The 18,242-nt window shown below is 44.0% G+C and overlaps 1 protein-coding gene across 2 annotated transcripts in view; it reads left to right on the top strand.

The window, feature by feature from the left end:
• SLC25A13 (solute carrier family 25 member 13) overlaps positions 1-18,242 on the top strand; it is a 109,424-nt gene that overhangs the window by 86,881 nt on the left and 4,301 nt on the right. Inside the window, exon 15 of one of the 2 annotated variants that reach the window (XM_035129397.2) lies at positions 10,770-10,908. In XM_035129397.2, coding sequence (XP_034985288.1) covers positions 10,770-10,908 — 139 coding nt within the window. Of the gene's footprint in view, positions 1-1,519; positions 1,975-10,769; positions 10,909-18,242 lie in introns of those variants that run through there. The other variant, XM_035129398.2, reaches the window with a different exon arrangement.

The following is an 18,242-nucleotide window of genomic DNA, read 5'->3' on the forward strand; positions in this document are numbered from 1 at the left end:
TCTTGGCTGTGAATGGAAGAGAATATGCTATTTGAAATGTTGTTTGAAACTTGCTCTTTTCAATAGTAGAAAGTGGCATAATTTTTAACAGTATCCAAAAACAAAGAAACGCCGGTGCCCAAAAATAACAGTGAAAGAAACCTCAGTCCCTGTAGCAAAAGCTGCTCATGTTTCTTTGAAATTTCTGCCAGGCTCACGTGGCTTAAAGGTCTTAATTCCAGAGTACCTCAGGGCCCATCAGCACAGCAACTAGACCTTGAACGTCATCAAGCAGTGTCCTCGTGTGCTTCTGCATTCTCCTGTTCCTTGGACTTAAGCCAATATACGTCTCAATTCTAAACACTGTTATTTAGAAGCAATCGCCTAGTCTCTGAGCAACACAATGCCGATCTGCTCTGGTATCACAGTAGTCCTTTGTTACCTCTTTGCCAGGGAGCCCCAGATAATGATGTCACCATTTCTGTAGCCGCCATTGGCTTAGCTGCTGTGATGCCTTGGAAGTTCTGGCCAATCTGACCGAGCCAGGTTGCTGTGCAATTAGGGGAAATTAGGAAACTTTATCTTCTGGACTCCCAAGGTCTATGTGTTGCCCTTAGAAGCACGCATGCACAATACTGTTGGGGAAGGGAGCTAGACTCTGAGAGCAGCAGAATGGGAGTGAGTTGAGGGCCCCTTCCCTCCAACCACTTTACTGCTCCCAGTTGCCCCCCGCCCAAAAAAAAAAAAACAGTTCAGGAAAAACATGTGAACTACTGTTGCATGCATTTGTGTATTACTTCTTGCTTGATCCTGGAATTGTTCCTAAGTACTGGTTGATACCTTACAACTCATCCTAATAGCTGCGTTCTAGTTAAATGTTGCCCATATGCCCCCCCTCCCCCCAAAAGATATTTTTGTAGTTGCATGCTTTTCTTAGCCCTAGTGTGATATTAAAATTCTACCTATTTTTAAGGGGAATAAGGTTGGATGTCTTATTTAGATGGTGGGCCATGTTATAGAATCATAGAACGGTAGAGTTGGAAGGAACCCGAGGGCCATCTCGTCCAGCCCCCTGCGAAGAAGGAATCTTTAGCCCAACATGGGGCTCAAACCCGCGATGATGAAATTGAGAGTCTCATGCTCTCCATACTGTGCTATTTGCTTTCCTGTATGGTGATGGTAAAACCACTCCGCCAATACAAGAGCTAGTGCCACTGGCGGATGCTTTTCCTTCTATTAGCGGCACGTCAAAGAAACACTCACCCATTCAAAAAAGTAGCTGTAGCTACTGCTAATAAATTCTCTTTTGGCTTGCCATGTAAACACATCTGAGCAGAGTTAACATTGGTTACATACCAGCTTTGTTGTATATGTGCATACTAAACATTTGGAAGTCTTTAAAAGAGGAAGGAAGGAATGAAATCTGAAGGGATTCCATGTACATGTTGCTTCATCATTCAGTTACGCCTATCAGAATTGCTTGTTGCCAGGATAGCGAGGGTATTTGCATGCATGAGCTGTCTATTTTGTGTCTTTTCAGTCTGGAGAGCCTTACGAGGGCCGTCTTTACCCGGGGGTGCAAGGGGTGCGGGGCACCCTGGCGCTGAATTCTGGGGAGCGCCAAATGTGTGCAGCTTCCCTCCCTCACGGCTGCGGGGATTACTCTCCTCCCGCAACAGCATGGGAGAGAGTTGCGCGCCCACCAACTCTCTCCCCCACGCCACTATCCGTTATAGGATGACCTCATCTAATACATGGGGAAATATGGTAATTTGGGGGCGCTGGGCGGATCTTTGCACCCCGGCAACACATATGCTAAAGATGGCCCTGAGCGCTACGTTCATGGTAATAAATGGGAATTAATGTGGGGTGTGTGTGTCCCCAATTGAATTGTTAGCATTTTAGCTGTCTTATTGCAGTCTTTTCTATGGAATAGTTCCTTTGAATTTGCATTATGGCACTGCTTGGGCAGGGAGAGACCAAAGGTATGGTCCAAAGCGGGGGGGGGGGGGACCTCAGGACAGGGGAATTGGGATCAAATTTTGGGCCCCAATCCTCTCTGTCCAGCCACCAGTACTGTCTCCAGGCCACCACACCTGCTGTAGGTTCCATGGCAGGAGAAAGGTGGAGGATAAATGTAAGAAAATAAGTGAAGGAAGGGGAATGTGTTAAATACTCCACATTCATAAGGCTGTGACTATATATATATATATATATATATATATATATATATATATATATAAAGGTAAAATCGTAGCTTTACTGTAATTATAAAAAACTGTAATGCTTAACTATGAAAAAAACTCATAAGTGGCTTATGTATAATAAATTATGCATTCAAATTATTTTATAAAAGTTTAGAGTTAAAAACAATATTTTTAAAAAATCAAAATAGAAAAGAAACCAGAGCAGCTAAAAGCTGTATATTTCTCTGTGTAATTGTGCACTTTCATCATCTTTTCGTATTTGTGCCAAAATAGATTTACAGGAAAGTAGATTACATTTAAACTGTTTGCAACAATGCCTTTTAATTATTCTAACCCTGCCTGGGACCTTGGGGTGAAGGGTGAGTAAATAATAATAATAATGATACATAAATAATAATAATGATAAAAATGATGATAATAATAATAATTTCTTTTGGAAGTCATTTCCAGATTATAATTCTTAGTTAGAATGTGTATCACAATGTTTGTAATACTTACATCTTCTCATGGACAAAGTGTATTTGTTATAATACTGTATATGGCCTCCTCTGCCCACTTTTAACCACCAACCTTTTTAAAAAAATGCCATTTGAAGCGATTTGAATTATATATCATGTAACAGAATGGCATGTATGCAAAAGTAAAATATAACTCCCTATTGTTAGTGTTATACTTTATTTTAAAAATTAATACATTAAACGCTTTCCAACATTCTTAGGATTTTTTGTTTAGTAATTTAACAAGAACATGTTTGTTAGCATGAAGGTTAACCTTTTAATTTATCATGTTATTTATGATAGGTATTCCTGTTAGAGGAATAGCTATTATCGGTAGATGAGGTTGCTTTTCCTGTTTTAACGCCTTTTTATTCAGCTTTCTGAATAGCTTTAGTCCTTTGTACTTTCCTCCAATTATCCAAGTTATTTTAATTCATTTTAATTTTTTCTCAGAAACTTTAAAGCAAAGCTCCAGTGGGGTAGCCATGTTAGTCTGTTGCCACGTAAAGGAGACTAATAAATTAGGTGCTGAGATGGACGCATAAATTGGCCTTAAAGTCTAATAAATTGTGTGTTTTGATAGACTGGAGCCCACTCTATCAGATGCATGAAGTGCAGTCCTCAGTTGCAAGGTATCTAATCACAGGGGAGTAAAGGGAAAAAATGGAGAAGCTGGAATTAAGTGGCAATTCAGTTAGAGCTTGAATGTACGGAAAATAGGTATGAGAGGGAGATAGCCAAGAGCTTCTGGAAGGGAGAGGGAACAGCAGAGCTTAGTTGGCTTCCTGACTCTGGTGTTACTGCAGTTTACCGGAACGGGAGGGAGGAGGCAGTGGGGAGGTCAACACGGCATGTCTGCCCCGTTGGAGCCAATCCAGTGCTCCTGCCAATGCATCTGAACTGCACTTGATCTGCCCCACTTTCTTACCCCTTTCCTTCCCAGTAAGCCACACAATGGTGCCAAGAGGCCGGGTAAGTTCCACTGCCCCTCCCCCCTCCCCACTTTTGATGACAACACAGCGTATGTCAGCAATGCTGGGGAAATCATCGGTAATGGGATAGGAAACCATTGTCTCCATTCAGGCCCAAATGAGTAGGATTGAACTTCTGCATACATTAAAATTCAACAGCTGGAGCTTTCCCTGTCTAAAACAAGCATCTTCGGGGGATTCTCAGTGGAAGCAGGTGGGAGCCCCTATCTGACCACTTTTTAGAGTTGGGTGTGCCATCTCCTTGGAATGGAGGCAGCAAACCTGACGTGAGCTGGGAAGATAATTTCAAAATGCTTGTATCGTTCAGTAAAACTAGCTCAGTTACCCATATCTCTGTACTCAGTGTTGTTAGCCCTGTTATTTTGGTTTACGGGAGCAATATTTGCTCAAGTGCTTTGGACATAACTTAAAACTCTAAACTTGGAACAACTCGCCTTTCCATGCTGAGATGCCAGCCAAAGTCTCTCCAACTTTTCCCTGGGACTTTGGAAGGCAGAGCAGGTGGGGGCTTTCAGGAAATTGGGGGTGGGGGCGTGTTTGACGACGCTCACTGCACTTCCGAATCGGAAGGGTTAAGTTGCCCGTGAAACCCAAGAGGAATGCTAACGGATCAAGAAATGACATGCTGCCTATTGTTTGTTGCTATAGGATCAAAATAACAATTATACATGCCAAATAAATTCTAAACCTGTAAGGTAGGAAAAGAGAGGATGGCGGTAAGTACAGGTGCCAGAAGCATTAAATAACCCTCTCAGACAAGGTGCAGTACTGTTGTCTTGAATTCTGCAAGGTCCCCCCAGTCTGGCATTTTTCCCCCTACACGAGACAATGTGCATTCACTGCAGGAGACTAGGTTAAGCCTGCGTCTCCCAGACCTTCTGGCTCCTTATGCCCAACCCTGACACAGAGGTGCCTTTGTGAGTATAATTACCCTCCCCTTGTAGTAGAAATAGTTTATTTAGATCCCCCCCTACTTTTTCTTTTCTTTTTTTACCTCAGGTAAGGCTGGAATAAGCGAGAATTAGCATGCTAAAGAACCTGCCCCAGCTCTGACTCCTCTGAGTTGATTATCCGAACCTCCTGACAACCCATAGCTCTTTTTCTCTATTGGTTTGTTCTCTTAAGGTACGATCCAGTATTAAAGGCCCAAGAGAAAAGATGTGGCAGTGGGGAGTCAAATTAGCCGGCTGGTAAAGGGGTTGGGGGAATGCCTTAATAAATAAACACCCACAAAATGTCATGCCCAGTAGGGCTGTGTCTTGGTTGGCAGAATAAACTCAGGCAGACAATCGTCATAATTTAGCTGAGGACTAATATTAAAGCTGACTTTCTACAGCATACACATCACTAAGGTACAATGAGACTGGCGATCCGGAAGCAAGGAAGCAAGTTTCACTGAAAACTATACGAGAACTTGCTTCACAGCAAACTTTTTTCCTGTTTCCTTAGCATTTTCAGGATGCATTGGCTATTCTCCCTTAAAGCCTTCCTAATTGGCATTAGCTGGTTGCAGGTGATTAACTTGCAGTTAAATGAGCCCTGCCTGTAAACATGCTTTTCCCAGACTTTAAAACCGAGTTGGCGAGGGGAAACTTTAGACTGTTGAGATATTGGAAAGGAGCCAAAGGTGGTGGTTAATAAAGTGAATCCGAGTTTTGATCCAGCTTTGTTTACACATAGCTGAACAAAGCTTGACAGATATTTTCTGCCTTGAAAGCTGAAAGCGTATTACCAGAGGGTATATATATATATATATATAAGTATGCTATTTCCATCTTTGGAAAGAGATTACTGTAAAAGTGAGAAGAGAGTGCCGCTTAAATTCCACTAATGATTTTGAATAAAATGAAGTGTATATTTGCCATTTCTTTATCTGAAGTTCTGTTCTGTCATTGGAACATAGCAAAGCGGCTGCCTGATACTGAGTTGGACCATTGCTCCATCTAGGTCTGTATTGTCCACACTGACCGGCAACAGCTCTGCGAGCTTCCAGGCATGTAGAGGAGGTTCTCTATCCTTGAGCTATGGCCTGTTTTGGTGCCTCGGGGAAGATGGCACGGGGTGGTGTTTGCAAACAATATGCACCGATTTTTATATGCAGAAATCTCTTGTCTTAACCAAAATCCTGCCTAAGCATAAAGGGATGCTCTAAAGGCTTAGGCTAGGACAGGCCTGGGGAACATCTGCAGTCCTCCAGATGTTCTTGGGCTACAACTCCCAGCATCCCTGACCACACTCTGAATTAGCTGAGGCTGATGGGAGTTGGGAGTCCAACCACATCTGCAGGATCACGGGCTCCGCAGCCCTGGGGCTAGGGCCCTGCTGGATCCGCATGGAAAGTGTGTTCTAGGAATAGCTTCCTGTGTTCCTTCAATGTTAAACCTGGGTGGAGTTGAGAGGGGGCTCCTGGTTAACCTTAAGGTTGTGATGGGGTGGAGAGAGAAGGGCATGAAGGACTCCGAAAGATCAGTATCCTAATCTTGAAGTGCAATTGAAACAAAATGCATCTGGGTGTCAGCATGGAAAATGAAGTAAGACTTATGAACTCTCCTGTGACAAAAGGCACAATGCATATTTTTTTCCAACCCTTTGGGGAAAATATTTGAGATGAAAGAATACTTGCTCATATCCAGCATTGCCTGACAGAGAGTGCAACAAATCACAAGGTTGCCTGCCAAGTCGGTAGAACCCGGAAGAGTGTTTGTCTCTAGGAATGCAAGTTGCTGCATTTATGAGCCCCTTAGGCACGCTTTACGCCCTTGTAGCAAATGATTGCAGGAGTGCAACCGTAGATGTTTGCTAAAAGAATAAAGGAGTAGGTAGGGAAGATGTATAGGAGTCAGTTTCACAAGTACTGTAGTTCTTTGATATTCTGTATACTAATACTAAACTCATTATCTGAGTGTGGATCCTTCATGTAGCAACAAGGGCACCACTTCTGCACAAGAGGAGGGTATAAGCAGACTTAGGGAAGTATGAAGAATCTTTAGGTAAAAAACCTTCAGTAGAGGGGGGATTACCCCCCCCCCAGCAGCACATTGAAAACTGAGCGTGCTCAGTGGGCACAGAATTTTGTTGGAGGGGTGTGTGGAAAGGAATCGGATATCCTGGAAAAGGACATGCCCAGCTGTGATCCTGAACAGGAGCAATCCATGGGGCAACATTTTGTTCCCACTTTTGCTTTGCATTAATGGATGAGCGCTGCCAACATGAATGAACGAGTGCTGTGTAGAGGCAAAGTTAACAAGCGCTAATAGGCTGTGTCTTGCACTTTGGTTCACATCTGCTCTACCAGGTCAGGCATTGGTTCTCGTTGCTTATGCTGGAATATCTACCAGGGCTGCCATGTTAGAATCTCACCCTATGACCCCCATAGATCACCCGAAGAAAAGCTTGGTTTCTTTGCATTCTGTGTATCCCAAGTGTGTCTGCTTTTCAGTTTTCTTTTCTGTTACCCTTTCCCTAGGGGAAAATATAGGCAAAGGTAAGAAGGTTGATATAGGGACGCAGGTGGCGCTGTGGGTTAAGCCACAGAGCCTAGGGCTTGCCGAGTTGCTCGGTCCCTGCTCCTGCCAACCTCCCTCGACCAATAAAGTGAGATGAGTGTCGCAACCCCAGAGTCGTCTGCAACTGGACCTAATGGCCAGGGGTCCCTTTAACTTTACCTTTAAGAAGGTTGACTATCTGTGGCTGAGCTGCATTTATAGCTCAAGGTATAAAACTAAGTCAAAGGCACCACAGAACTCACGTTTTTGAAGGTGTGGGGAACAAGGCTTGTTCTGCTTGCCGGTGATGATCCCGAAGGTCCCACAGCCACTCTGCTGACTATCAGTGGCTCGATTTCAGACTGGGATCTCTCCCGGCAGTTCAAGTGGAACTGTCAGTTCAAGTGGAAGCTGTGTTTCACCTTGCTGTTGTGCAAGACTGGTTTGCTGGCTTGTTGGCTCACAAACTATTCTGTGCCACTTGCCATTCCAATCGCAAGGCAGGTGACAACCTTAAAAGAGAATCCAGTAAACAAACAGAAACAAAAACCAACACATTGCAAGAAATAGAATTATTGCAAAATGTGAAGGGCCTGCTATGCAGATTGAGTCTGTCTCCACAATCTTGAGAATACAATCTGGGCAAGTGCCAGGGAGCCGCAGCCAGCTGTGGTTGTGTAGCACTGTGCCTGCTGCCCATTTCCACTTGTTGCTTTATTGCTCATGCCCTCCAAGCAGCAGACTTTGTCACATGAAGAGGACGTAAGCAAAGGCAAGCCGGTACCATTTGTCTTTCTTCCTGTCAGCTATAGGGTGTTGAAACCTGGGTTGAGGTCCTCCAGTATGCTAGTACTCAGGATATTGTTTTTACTGGTACTCGGGATATTGTTTTTATTTTGGTCCTGTATTACCGTGCGCTGCTCTGGTTCGCCAGAAGCAGCTTTGTCATGCTGGTCACATGACCCGGAAGCTGTCTGCGGACAAACGCTGGCTCCTTCGGCCTATAGAGCGAGATGAGCCGAAACAGGTTACTTCCGGGTTCGGCGATTCGCGCATGCGCAGACACGCCAAATGACATCATGCGCAGAAGCGCAGATTCAGCGCTTCTGGCTGAGTACTGCTCTGGATGAGAACGGGGCTCTGGAATGGATCCCGTTTGCATCCAGAGGTACCACTGTATAAGCCAAAAACCATTCATAAAGCATTTCTATTACTTCTCATTTAGCAGAATTTATATACCACTTATTGTAACAAAATCTCTAAGCGGTTTTCAAGCAATACAATATTAAAATTACCAGTAAAAGCATATAATTTAAAACATGTAAAACAACAACAACCCACAATTAAAACCAGTAGTAAACTAAAACATCAAAATCTGCGTGTCTGGATAGACTTGCCTAAACAAAAATGTTTTATTTTATTTTTTTAAACATAATTTTTATTGATTTTACAAATTACAAAAGATGGTACATACATAAACACCTTTTCCACCTTCTTCCCACCCCCCTCCATGGGTCCTCCCCTGCCACAGAAGTATCCCACGCAGGTGAACAGTCAGAAGTGGTCCATTTTATGATTGGGTTTCTGTCCTCCTCCCCCTCCCCTGCCCCCGAAGCCCCCCCCTGCCACCAGGGAGCTCCAGTGAACCAGGGCAGTACGCAGGAGTTCATCCATCCAACCATCTATTGTCATACCAAAAAAAAAAGAAAATACAAAAAGAGAAAAAGAGAAAAAAGAGAAGAAAAAAAAAGACAAAAAGGAAAAAAGACAAAAAAAAATTCATCATAATTGTTAAACCATATTTTGTGGGCTTCCCCACCCTCCCCCCTTCCCCGGTTTTCCTCCCTTATTTATCATCTTCAACAGTTTCATAGTTCATATTTTATAACATACACCTTTATATCTTATACCACTTTTAAACTAACTATTATCATTTTCGCCTAATGTCCAATCACTGAAAAATCAAACTCCCATTTTTTCTTCCCGTGCCTAATTTTTACCCCCTCTATAGGCCTCCATATTTTCACCTTTTTCCAGAATCAATTCACTTTTTAAACCTATAACTATTCCCAAACTAACCTTACACCCCCCGAGTACCGGCTCCACCCCACCAATCCAGCAAGTTCCATAGTCAGCAGTCCAGTTATAATCCTATTAACCCATCCTTACAATCACAACTTCACTTTCCCTTCACCCCACCCCCTGTTTACAGTCTTTTGCCATCCAGGCCTCCATATCAGACCCCTGAGCTTCTTCTCTTCTCTGCTTAATTTTTCCTTCTTCCCTGTGGTCATTCTGGAGTTCCAGTAAATCCAATCGTGCCCCCCTCGAAGGGGAGGCACTCCATCCAACTTTTTGTAGAGTAAAATCATCATTTTTTTCGTGGTGGGCTTCATTTTGTGTTAAATCATCACAGTCCTCATCTTCATCTTTTCCTTCCAAATCACAATCACCATCATTGTCATTCTCATTGTCATTCTCACATTCGTCTTCTTCAGTTTCAAAAGCTTCATCTTCTAAGAAATCATATTCTGCCATCACCATCTGGAATTGTTGCTGTAACTCTTGCCGTTGTGTCTCCTCTTGACATAGTTCTATTCTTGCTAACAAAAATGTTTTAAGCAGGTGCCAAAAAAAAGAAAAAGGCACCTTCCTGGTGCCAGTAGGCATTTGTGTCGGCCACATCCTTAAATCTACAGTGCAATAACTTTTCTTGAGACTTCATACAACACCTGGGATAGCTCAGTCAGTAGAGTGTGAGACGCTTAATCTCAAAGTTGTGGGTTCGAGTCCTACTCTGGGCAAAAGATTCCTACATTGTAGGGGGTTGGATGACCCTTGTGTTCCCTTCCAACTCTGCAATTCTGTGATTCCTTTCCACAAGTGGGTGGCATTTTTACTTTGCCAGCAGAAAACCAGGAGTAGCTGATGCAGTGGTTCAGCGTCACAAAGCCATTGTCCTGACACTGGTAGTGAGTACAGCAGTAGTGAGCTTGGGGTTGCCCATGCACCCCAGCAGGGCCCTCCTGCACTCCCACCAGTGCACGTGTACAGACATCACTGCCCCCCCACCTTGTGCCACCCAGGGAAGCAACAGCGATGCTGGTGTCTTGAAGGTGCTGCGCTGCACTGGCTGCTCCTGCAAAACAATATAGCCACAGTCTACCCTAAACAAGTGTGCCTAAAAGGCTGGTTGGATTCTGCGGTCTGCAACGTAACTCTGTGCTGGGTTGTGGCCTTTGCTCTTCCTTTTCTAGAGAGTAGGGGAGAGCAAAAGAGTTATCCTGCCTCTCAGAACTGCCTCTCAGAACCACCTTGCTGTGGTTCTGTCCATAATGCAGCTTTTCTTTGTTTGTTCTGTTTTCCTGGTTAAGAATGGTAGACTCGTAATCTGGGGAACCGGGTTCGTGTCTCTGCTCCTCCACATGCAGCTGCTGGGTGAGCTTGGGCTAGTCACACTTCTCTGAAGTCTCTCAGCCTCACTCACCTCACAGAGTGTTTGTTGCGGGGGAGGAAGGGAAAAGGAGAACGTTAGCCGCTTTGAGACTCCTTCGGGCCGTGATAAAGCGGGATATCAAATCCAAACTCTTCTTCTTCTTCTTCTTCTAGGGAGCCAAGGCATGCTTTCTCCGCGACATCCCCTTCTCTGCCATTTACTTCCCCTGTTACGCTCACATGAAATCTGCTTTTGCAGGTGAAGATGGGCGGGTGAGCCCTTGGTCGCTGCTTCTAGCTGGAGCAATAGCTGGTAAGTAATGTTTTTTTTCCTTGGGATGTTAATGTACCAGGGGTGGCAAAGCTCTGGTGTAGGGGCCAGGTGTGGCCTGCCTGTCTTCTCCATCTGGCCTGCCAGGGCATTTTTTAGGAAGCCACGTTCAACCATCCTACACCCACGCTCATGCGTGACATCATGCTCAAAGCTCCCAGTTGTCCCAGTAAGGCGTTGCTTCCACCACCCAGCAGTGATAGGAGCACAACTTGTTTCTTCTTCCAATGCATGTATTTGGAAGACCTTTGTGTACATCCCCTATGCTTCAAAACAAAGGGCTTTAAAACAGCCACCCCCTCAAATGTGTGGCCATTTGAAGGAGAAGCACCAGGAGTTGGATGATTTTCAAGCCCTTGGTACACATCCCTGCATGATAATGCTTACAATGGTTCACTTGACTCAGGGCTTCAGAGGAAAGCACCCCCTGCCCTCACCATGATGCCAGGTGATTGGCAGCCCGGTACCCCCACCTGCCTGTCTGCTTTGGCCTGCTGGGGGGCAGGTGGGGGGGAAGAGATAAAGATCTAGCCCTCTGGCCGGAAAAGGCCCCCCACCCCACCCTTTAGTGTCTGGAGATTGCAAGTGGATTTTGCACTTGAATAGTTTAATCTGTATCTAGTTGGGTCAGGAACTGTGACGTGGGCTTTGTTCAGTAGTGGAATTGGCATGGAGGTGGACTGCTCAGTGATCTGGAGGAAGCAACATTTTGATCAAAGAGGTGAATATTTAGGACTAGCACAGGGAGAACTGGTGCCTCTGGATGTTATTGGACTTCTGCTCCCATCAGCCCCAACAAGCATGGCTTGTGGTCATGGATGATGGGAGTTGTAGTCCAACAAACATATGGAGGGCACCCCATTGGCTACCCTTAGGCTATGGTGCTGCCTGGCAGAGGCTCTCCGGGGTTGTAGGCAGAGGCCTAGTCCACCAGCTTCTCCCTGTTCCTTTTGACTGAAAGTGCAAAGCATGTTCTCTGCTTCAAAGTTGTTATGCCTGGCCCTGCAGGACCAGATTAAATGACAGGAGGTTTAGTGTGCAGAGCCCCCACACCTAATGCTTTCCTTCTCCTAAGGCTCAGATTTCCTTGCACACGTACCCATAGATGACTGTATCCTGTGCTGTGCCTGAAATCTGATAGAGGTTTTTGCAATTCTCTCCAGATATGGAAAAGAAAAGAAAAAAGAATAACATGGGAGTTTATAGAATGGATTGGCATCTGGGTTTAAGCCATGTGAAAGGAAGCACATGGTGCATAATATAGCTCGTGGAACTCCTTGCCACATGATGATCTAGCAGCAAAAGGCTCGTGGGCGTCTTTTTAAAAGCTTGAGATGAATATGTCTGCAAAGGGACTACTGTAAATGCACAGAGAGATGCAGCCTGGTCTCCTGCTTTATAGGTCATGTCACCTGAATCTTAAGTGCTGGAGCTGGTGTGTTTGCCTGAGTCCTGGCATCATTTGCTGCTAGTGACCGACTGCTTGACCTTTGCCAGCCGGTTCCATACAGCTAACTCAAGCATTGCAGCCAATCTGCACTAGGAATGTCTTCTTGTGTCAGTCTGTGATAGATTTGAATGTTGAAATGGTAATGCGAAGAGCTCTCTTTCGCAGGCATTTGGGTGGGGGCTGTAAAAGGGGTGGCTTAAAAGTGGCTCATAAAAGAATATTCTTACTTTTGACGTCTCCCATTAGCGTGACTTTTGAATGTCATGTTAATAATATAAGATTCTGAAGGCATGCCTTCTGACAGGAGGAGACCAAGCCACTATGTTAAAAGAGAAGCTGCTGGCTGGCGTAATAAACTTTGTTGACTATTGGGAAGGGTAGAGAGGGGAAAGCTCTCTCTTTAAAAAAAAGAAGAAGAAGTAGTTATACATAAAATAAAAAAATCTTTCTCTCCAGTGTGGCTCAAATCAGCATATGTTTAAAGTAGCATATTTGAAATCCTGCATATAAATCTATCTAAAAGGTGAACTTCTGTTATTATGATAGATAATGGAAATGTAATGGCTCTGGGAGAAGCCAGGCCTCTTCTGCGTGGAATGAAAAGGCAAATAGCAAATGCTTTTTTCCCTGTCCTGCTGAGAAGCAGCTAAAGGGGCCCTGTGTAGAGTCACAGTTCAGAAAGCCCAGAAAAAGCAGGCATTGAGCATTTTGCCTTCTGTATTCCAAATGCGAGAGTATCAAAGCTAACTGCTCCTGTTCCCGAAACCACAGGCGTTGACCCTGGCATTCAGCGTTGGGCTCTGCTTCAATCTGTGCCGAATGCTCTGAGCAGAGCTCTAAGCAGTCTCTCTCTCTCACCTTCTTCTCCCCCTTCCTTCCCCAACTTGGCATGTTTTTGCTCTCAACATGTACTGTCTCTATAAAAGAGGTAGGATATAATATCCGGATGCTCTTTGCAGCCAAATGTTCTTTACGACTGATGGCTAGATTATCCACTTCTGCTATTGGTAGCTAAAAGGATCTGAGATGCTGGTTCACTCCCGGCTCTGCCATTTGCGTCTTTGTTGCTTAGTTTGGAGGGTGACAACCGAGAGGTCTGAAGTGCTGGTTCATAGACCTCGAAATCAGCATATGCTGAGACTTTAAATAGCTGCCTTCTACTGAGTCAGGCCATTGAGCCATCTGGTATTGCCTGCATTAACTGGTAGCAGCTTCTCCAGGCAGGGTTTTCTCCCAGCCCTACATATGGAGATGCCCAGGGTTGAACTTCGGGCCTTCTGCATGTCATGCCACTGAGCCTCAACCCTTGCCTATCATCAGCCGTCTGCAGTTGGCTGTTCCATATTTCACACGTCTCTGGTGAACACATTGTGAATGTTCACACTTCAGTGCTACTGCTGTGTTCTTCAAAAGAAAGAAAAGAGTGTCCAGGCTTAAAGTATGCAAACCCGGATGCTTGGTTTTTGGGAAATGCAAGAAAGTCCATTCCCTGATGACTAAGCGTTCGAGTATATCCAAACCACACTTGGAATCCTGTGTGGCAGCTCTGGTCGCCACACCTTAAAAAGGATATTGTACAGCTGGAAAAGGTGCAGGGAAAGGACAACCAAAATTACCACAGGGTTCCTGTGAAGAAAGGCTTACAATGTTTAATGATTTTTATTTTTTTATTTTTTTAAAAAAAAGCGAATAAAAAGTGGCGGGGAATAATAATAATAATAATAATAATAATAATAATAATAATAATAATAATAATAATAAATTTTTATTTATACCCCACCCTCCCCAGTCAAAACCGGGCTCAGGGCGGCTAACACCAATAAAATTACAATAAGACATAAAAGAAAAGAATTAATTAAAATACAATATTAAAATACAATATTCAATACAATACAATATTAAAATTTAAAATGCAGCCTCATTTTAAGTAGTCCATAAATCAGAGGTATATATAATAAAACATGGGGTGGAGAATGAGAATTCCCCCTCTGTCTCTTATAAAGCTGGAACCTGGAGTCACCCAGTGAAGCTGAATGGTCAGTGGTATTCAGGGCAGAGATGGTGGGCAGAGTTAAATTGTGGAACTCGCTGCCACCATCTTTGGTGACGGACAGCTGCCAACTTGGATGGCTTTAAATGATCATTGTACACATTTCTTTGGAGGACCACAGCTGTCATTGGCTACCAGTCATGGCGGTTACCATACTTCCCATACCAAGAGGCAATATTCTCTTCCTACCAGTTGCCTGGGACCACTCTCAGAAAAGTGCTGTCATTCTCACATCCCGCTTGTCTGCATCCCCATAGGCATCAGGTTGGCCACTTTTAGATGCCGCACTAGCCTGTCCTTAGTTCTGACCTTGCAACGTTCTTCCCATGCTCTTAAATACTTCCTTCCAGCCAAGGCCTACAATCGATTTTAAGAACGAGTCAGAAAGTAAAATACACCCGATTGCAGTAGTCCAAATACTGTGAAATGATTCTTCTCTTGTGAAAATGCCTTTGGATTGGGTGCATTTCCCTGTTTAGTTGTTCTGTTGTGAAGAGTAAGCTGTGGTAAACGTTGCCCGTGTTATCTGTACCAAAGCTCTGGGCACCATTCTAGTCTAATTATATGTATGACCTATAAAGCTCATCATGACTTCTGAGATCAAGCAGGCTGCTCTCTCATTGAAAACTCCAGGCAGCCAACCCCTTTGAGAGCTGGTCCACTGTCTGTATTTAGCTAACCACTGTCTGATGGCAGCAGGTGTTTATTTTGATTTGGGACTTTCAGATTCTCATTTTTTAAATTCATTATTATTTTGACAGTTTTTATGCTGCTGGATTACAGTTGTGTCTAAGTGGTGTGTGGGAGACCCTGCACAAATGGACTCAGAATACTGAACACATGATTTAATCCAGGCCACGAGGAGCCACTAACAGTGACTCCCGAGAAGTCTTTAGTGATTGAGCAAAGGATATAAGGGGTCAGGTGGTAATATAATGAATTACTCCTATGATACATGACTAGGCATAACATCCACAAGAGATGCAGTTATTAAAAACTGCTCAGTTAGTACATTACTTTGTGCTGAATAGTCAGAAGACTATGGATTTAAAGCCGGGTCAATTGAAACCCAACATAATGGAACAAAACAGTTTTTGAGCTCTGTATCCTATCTAGACTTGAAACCTAAGCCAGTGTGTTGAGCCAAGTCATTTCTTGGATTTTCTAATTTTTTTCCCTTCTCTGCCTATTGTTAAGCGATTGCAGACTGTGATAACTGTCTCTTTGAAGTTCAGTTCAGCCACAGAAGTAGCCTGTCTTTATCAGTAGTTGCCAGTATAGGGTTAGAAAATGCACAGTAATGTGGACCCTATCTTGTATTTTTTTATATATACTATATTTCCATTTCAGGTTATCTTCCATTAGCTGATTACTATTCAGGGCAGTGACTTGACTCTCTTATCGTGCAGCATAGGACTAGGGAGAGTGGAAATGAGTGGCAGGTACTAGCGAAAGCAAGGGTGATATTATTGGGCTAAAAAGGAAGTAAAGGATTATAGGAAGAACTGAAGTTTTATCATTATACTTTATATGGGCAGAAACATAATAATAATCACACTCCCCTGACCCTGGGAGCATTCCAAGACTTTTTGGGAAGAGATTCTTCCCCTGGAAAAGGAGACAGGAACTAGGTTTGGTTGTTCGGGACAGAAATAGGTTTCTCACAAGGCCCCCATACTAAGCCTTGGCTAATGTTGGAGGCACAGCCCACAGGCAGTCATCACGGTGCCCTCCATTTGTTTTGTACTGAGGTTTCCATCATCCTCGGCCATTGGCAGAGTGAATGGAGTTAATGGGAGTTGCAGCCTAAAGTATCTGGAGAATTCAAGGGCTGAGGACTGGCACAACCCCGTCCTAGTCTGTCTAGGGATAGCACTCACCTGGAATTTCTTGACTGAGTCAAGGCGCCTGTTCTGCGCATGCGCCGACCGCACACACCGTTTCTGCACTGGCGCAGAATGCGCGCGGGGAGAAAAGACTTCCGGGTTTGTCGACTTCGGAAGTCGAAACCTTCGGAAGTCGAGGTACCACTGTATTAATTCAATTGATATCCTGCCCTTCTTCCCAGAGGTGCCCAGGGTGGCATGGGTTTTTACTCAACTGTACAATGCCTGCTTTGCAACCTACGTTAGACTATTTAACTCAGCCTGGACCTTTGCAATTAAAAGACGTTTCTGAAGAATCCTGGCTTGCCGTTTTCAAAGCCTTGCAGATAGTTGCATTCCAAAAATCTGCATAAGATGGAAACTATTTGGGAATTGTACCACAAAGCTCAGGGCTAGTTCACACTTGCTGATGTCCCCAAGGCGGAGAACCTTGGAAGCATGTAAGACTACTGGCTGGTTTGTGGCCAGACCAAGCTCACATGGCGGCATCCATCGTTCCTGTGAAATACCACCTCCACAGCGGGGACGATGGGGCTTCTGCCTGCATGGCTGCTGTGTCTGCAAGAGTCAGCTAATTTTTAAAGAGTGAAAGTCCAGCTTCTGTGTCTCATAAGCAGGAGGTGAAATGGATGACTTGTGGACTAGCTGAAGGGAAGCACTGACCATGTTAAGAGAAAGCCACCTTCTGCCAAATGTTCAAATGTGAAAGTTCGCACAGTGTGATTCCCTTTCTTTTTTAATGGGTTTTGAGAGGGGAGCAGCAGTCCTTATTTTGGTGATAAACACACACTTTTACATCTCTTTCAAAGGAGTCTACTAAAAAAAAAAAGTGAGATGGCGTTCTGGAGCCAGACCACATTGGTTTGGACAAAAACTGTTACAGAATTATTAAGCTTTAGAGGGAAGAAGAAGATGAAAAAAAAAAGCAAAAGCAAAGGAGATTTATGCATCTACATCTGACCAAGCTGGTTTGGAACTGATGCAAAATGGAAAAGTAATAAAATAAGAAGAGACACTGTGTTTGAATACAGTCTTGCTTTATTTTTGTTGTCCCCCCCAACCCTTGTTTTTCTTTAAATCTAAATACGGATTATTTCATTAGGTTGAGTTTGAAAAACTGCTGGTTCAAGGCCTAAAATCATTCGAGGTACCCCTTTCGACTATGTGGAGAGAGCATGTTTCAGGATTGTGGCCCCTTCTCTACTGATAATTCAGTATTTGTTGCTTTCTCTTGTTTATCTGCCAGCATAAATCTTCCAACAAGGCTTTGCTGAAGAAATTAGACGCATAAAAATGTGCATATGCCCAAAGGAAAACATGGAACATTATTGAGTTGGGGTTTGGGATTTTCATTTTATTTTGGTGCATTGTGCACAACTTGTACCTGACTGCCTGTTTTGAGTTTAACAAGACTTCTCACAGGATGTAGCCCTGAAGTCAAAAAAGTGCAGAGATTTCCAGTCTTCTGTATAGAGGGGCAAATGCTGGAAACTACAAAGGAGCTGGCTTTTACCTCCCCAAAGTGAACTCAAGACACTCTGCAAGCTTCGGACATTTTATTGAAGACTTCTGTTTGCCTCTCAACTTTAAAAGAAAAATAAAGTGTCTATGACAGATGGCCATCCAACCTCTGCTTAAAAATCTACAAGGAAGGAGAGTCCACAGCTTCCTGAGGGAGACTGCTCCACTGTCGAACAGCTCTTAGTGTCACAAAGTTTTTCTGCATGTCTAGTCGGAATCTCCTTTCTTGTAACTTGAAGCCATTGGTTCAGACCCTCTCCTCCAGAGCAGGAGAAAAGAAGCTTGCTGCATCTTCCATGTGACAGCCCTTGAGATATTTGAAGATGGCTACCATATCTCCTTTCAATCTCCTCTTTTCCAGGCTCAATATACCTGGCTCCTTCAACCGTTCCTCATAAGGCTTGGTATG

Source organism: Zootoca vivipara, chromosome 12, assembly GCF_963506605.1.
Source record: "Zootoca vivipara chromosome 12, rZooViv1.1, whole genome shotgun sequence".
Classification (NCBI taxonomy): domain Eukaryota; kingdom Metazoa; phylum Chordata; class Lepidosauria; order Squamata; family Lacertidae; genus Zootoca; species Zootoca vivipara.